The sequence below is a fragment of the Chelonoidis abingdonii genome, chromosome 1, assembly GCF_003597395.2.
Source record: "Chelonoidis abingdonii isolate Lonesome George chromosome 1, CheloAbing_2.0, whole genome shotgun sequence".
In the NCBI taxonomy this organism is placed as follows: domain Eukaryota; kingdom Metazoa; phylum Chordata; order Testudines; family Testudinidae; genus Chelonoidis; species Chelonoidis abingdonii.
This window is the reverse complement of record NC_133769.1, coordinates 371,415,528-371,417,612: the sequence shown is the minus strand read 5'-3', so window position 1 is coordinate 371,417,612 and position 2,085 is coordinate 371,415,528. Positions and strand designations below refer to the sequence as shown.

Here is a 2,085-nt window from a genome sequence, read left to right as displayed (position 1 = left end):
TCATATTTTAATCTGAATAGTTTCCCCTACTAAATCAAATGTCTCAGAGAAATCAAATGTTATTGCATCTGCGGGGTTCCCTTGATCAGTCAAACATGAAATCTCATAAAAGGATAAAATCAGCTGTATTTGACAAGACTTGTTTTCCATAAACCATGTTGCTGACTTGAATGAATTATATTCCTAGACTATTTTTTAACTACTCCAATACCAGCTTTTCCATTGTTTCCTAACCTTCTCAAATATTTTTTTAAATGTTCCTTTCATATTTTAGTTGTTTACATTTAATACAGAAGTGTCCTGTATTTACCTTTTTTTCTTGTTTTTGTTTTGGCTCTGCTGCTCTTTGATTGCATAATATCTTAAATGAGATTTGTGAATGATCGGTCAGTTTGTAACTCTAAGGTTCTACTGTAGATGTGGTGCAAGTAGTGTCTCATATTAACATTATGTCTCCATCCAGGCATTTGTCCTGCAACCATCATCCCAGACCCTGGGCACATAAAGAAAGTCAAGAAGACATATGGTACATGCAGGAATTTCTCCCCTGCTACATGTCAGATTCCAACACAACCAACTTCACCAACCTCTCCACCTTCATCCTGCTGGGCATTCCTGGCCTGCAGACAGCCCAAGTCTGGATCTCCATCCCCTTCTGCACCATGTACGTCATAGCCATCTTGGGGAACTTCACCATCCTGTTCATTGTGAAGAGGGAGCCGAGCCTCCATGAGCCCATGTTGTATTTCCTCTGCATGCTGGCCATCACCGACCTGATCCTGTCCACTTCTGCCCTGCCCAAAATGCTGAGCATCTTCTGGTTCAATTCCAGGGAGATCAATTTCAGTGCCTGCCTCACCCAGCTCTACTTCATTCACTGCTTCTCAGTGATAGAGTCTGGGATTTTCATGGCCATGGCTTTTGATCGCTACGTGGCCATCTGTGATCCCCTGAGGCATTCCATTATCCTGACAAACCCCATGGTGGCCAAGATCAGCCTGGCTGTGGTGCTGCGTGGTGGCATGCTCGTACTGCCCTATCCCTTCCTGGCGAGGCAGTGGCCATATTGCAGAACCAACATCATCCCCCACTCGTACTGCGATCACATAGCCGTGGTGAAGCTGGCCTGCACCGACATCCGCATTAGTAGTTACTACGGCCTCTTTGTGGCATTTTTGGTGACCGGTCTGGATGTATTTTTTATTGCTGTGTCCTATATCCAGATCCTCAGGGCCATCTTGAGCCTATCCACAAAGAATGCCCGGCTGAAGACTTTTGGGACCTGCAGCTCCCACCTCTGTGTCATCTTAATCTTTTACATCCCATCTCTCTTCTCCTTCCTCATGCACCGGTTTGGGCACAATTTGGCCCTGCATTTCCACATTCTCATTGCCAATGTGTACCTCCTAGTTCCCCCCATGCTAAATCCCATCGTCTATGGGGTGAGGATCAAACAGATCCGGAACAGGCTGCTCCTACTCTTTACTCATAGAGGGACCTAAAGATTTTTCTCCATGTTCTTTGACTGTCAGACTGAGGTCCACTGGTTGGTGACATGGTGCCAGACCCTCTTCCCTGAATCAGTTACTGGACAGTCAAAAGAGACATTAAATCCTTTCCTGACCTTACTGTGCTCTGTCAGCATGACAAACTGGGGAATTTGTCTATGTACAGCTCACATGGTTTCCACTTTATAAGTGCTAGTAAGTGAAATATTGACACTTTGCCTCCTAACTTGTTTCTTCCACCAAGGCCTCCCCTCTGCCCCACCTCCTTCCCCAATTCCCCTCCATCTGAGCCGCCTAGTCCATCAAGGCCGAGGGACCCACTCTCTCGTTTTCTCCTCTCTTCCCCTCCCTCATCACTCTCTAGATTGTCTCCACCTCCCTCCCTGCCCAGACTGTGCTCCCTCTGCTCCGGGTCTGAGACATGTGCTCCTGCAGCTCAGGATGATCAGGGGTGACATGAGTTAATAACCCAAAGCCTCCCCCACACTGCAGCAATGGACACTACCAGATCCCCTTTTTTACCGTACTTTCTGGTTCAAAACTGGGTAGCTGACAACCCTAAGTGGCACCCAGATGC

At 46.9% G+C, this 2,085-nt stretch overlaps 1 protein-coding gene across 1 annotated transcript; it reads left to right on the top strand.

Moving 5' to 3' along the window:
- The first annotated feature begins 486 nt into the window (after nt 1-486).
- On the top strand, nt 487-1,502 carry LOC116839630 (olfactory receptor 52R1-like). The gene has a single exon (XM_032805741.2). It carries the CDS (start codon nt 531-533, stop codon nt 1,500-1,502), a length of 972 nt encoding a protein of 323 aa, XP_032661632.1. The 5' UTR covers nt 487-530.
- Nucleotides 1,503-2,085: the final 583 nt, after the last annotated feature.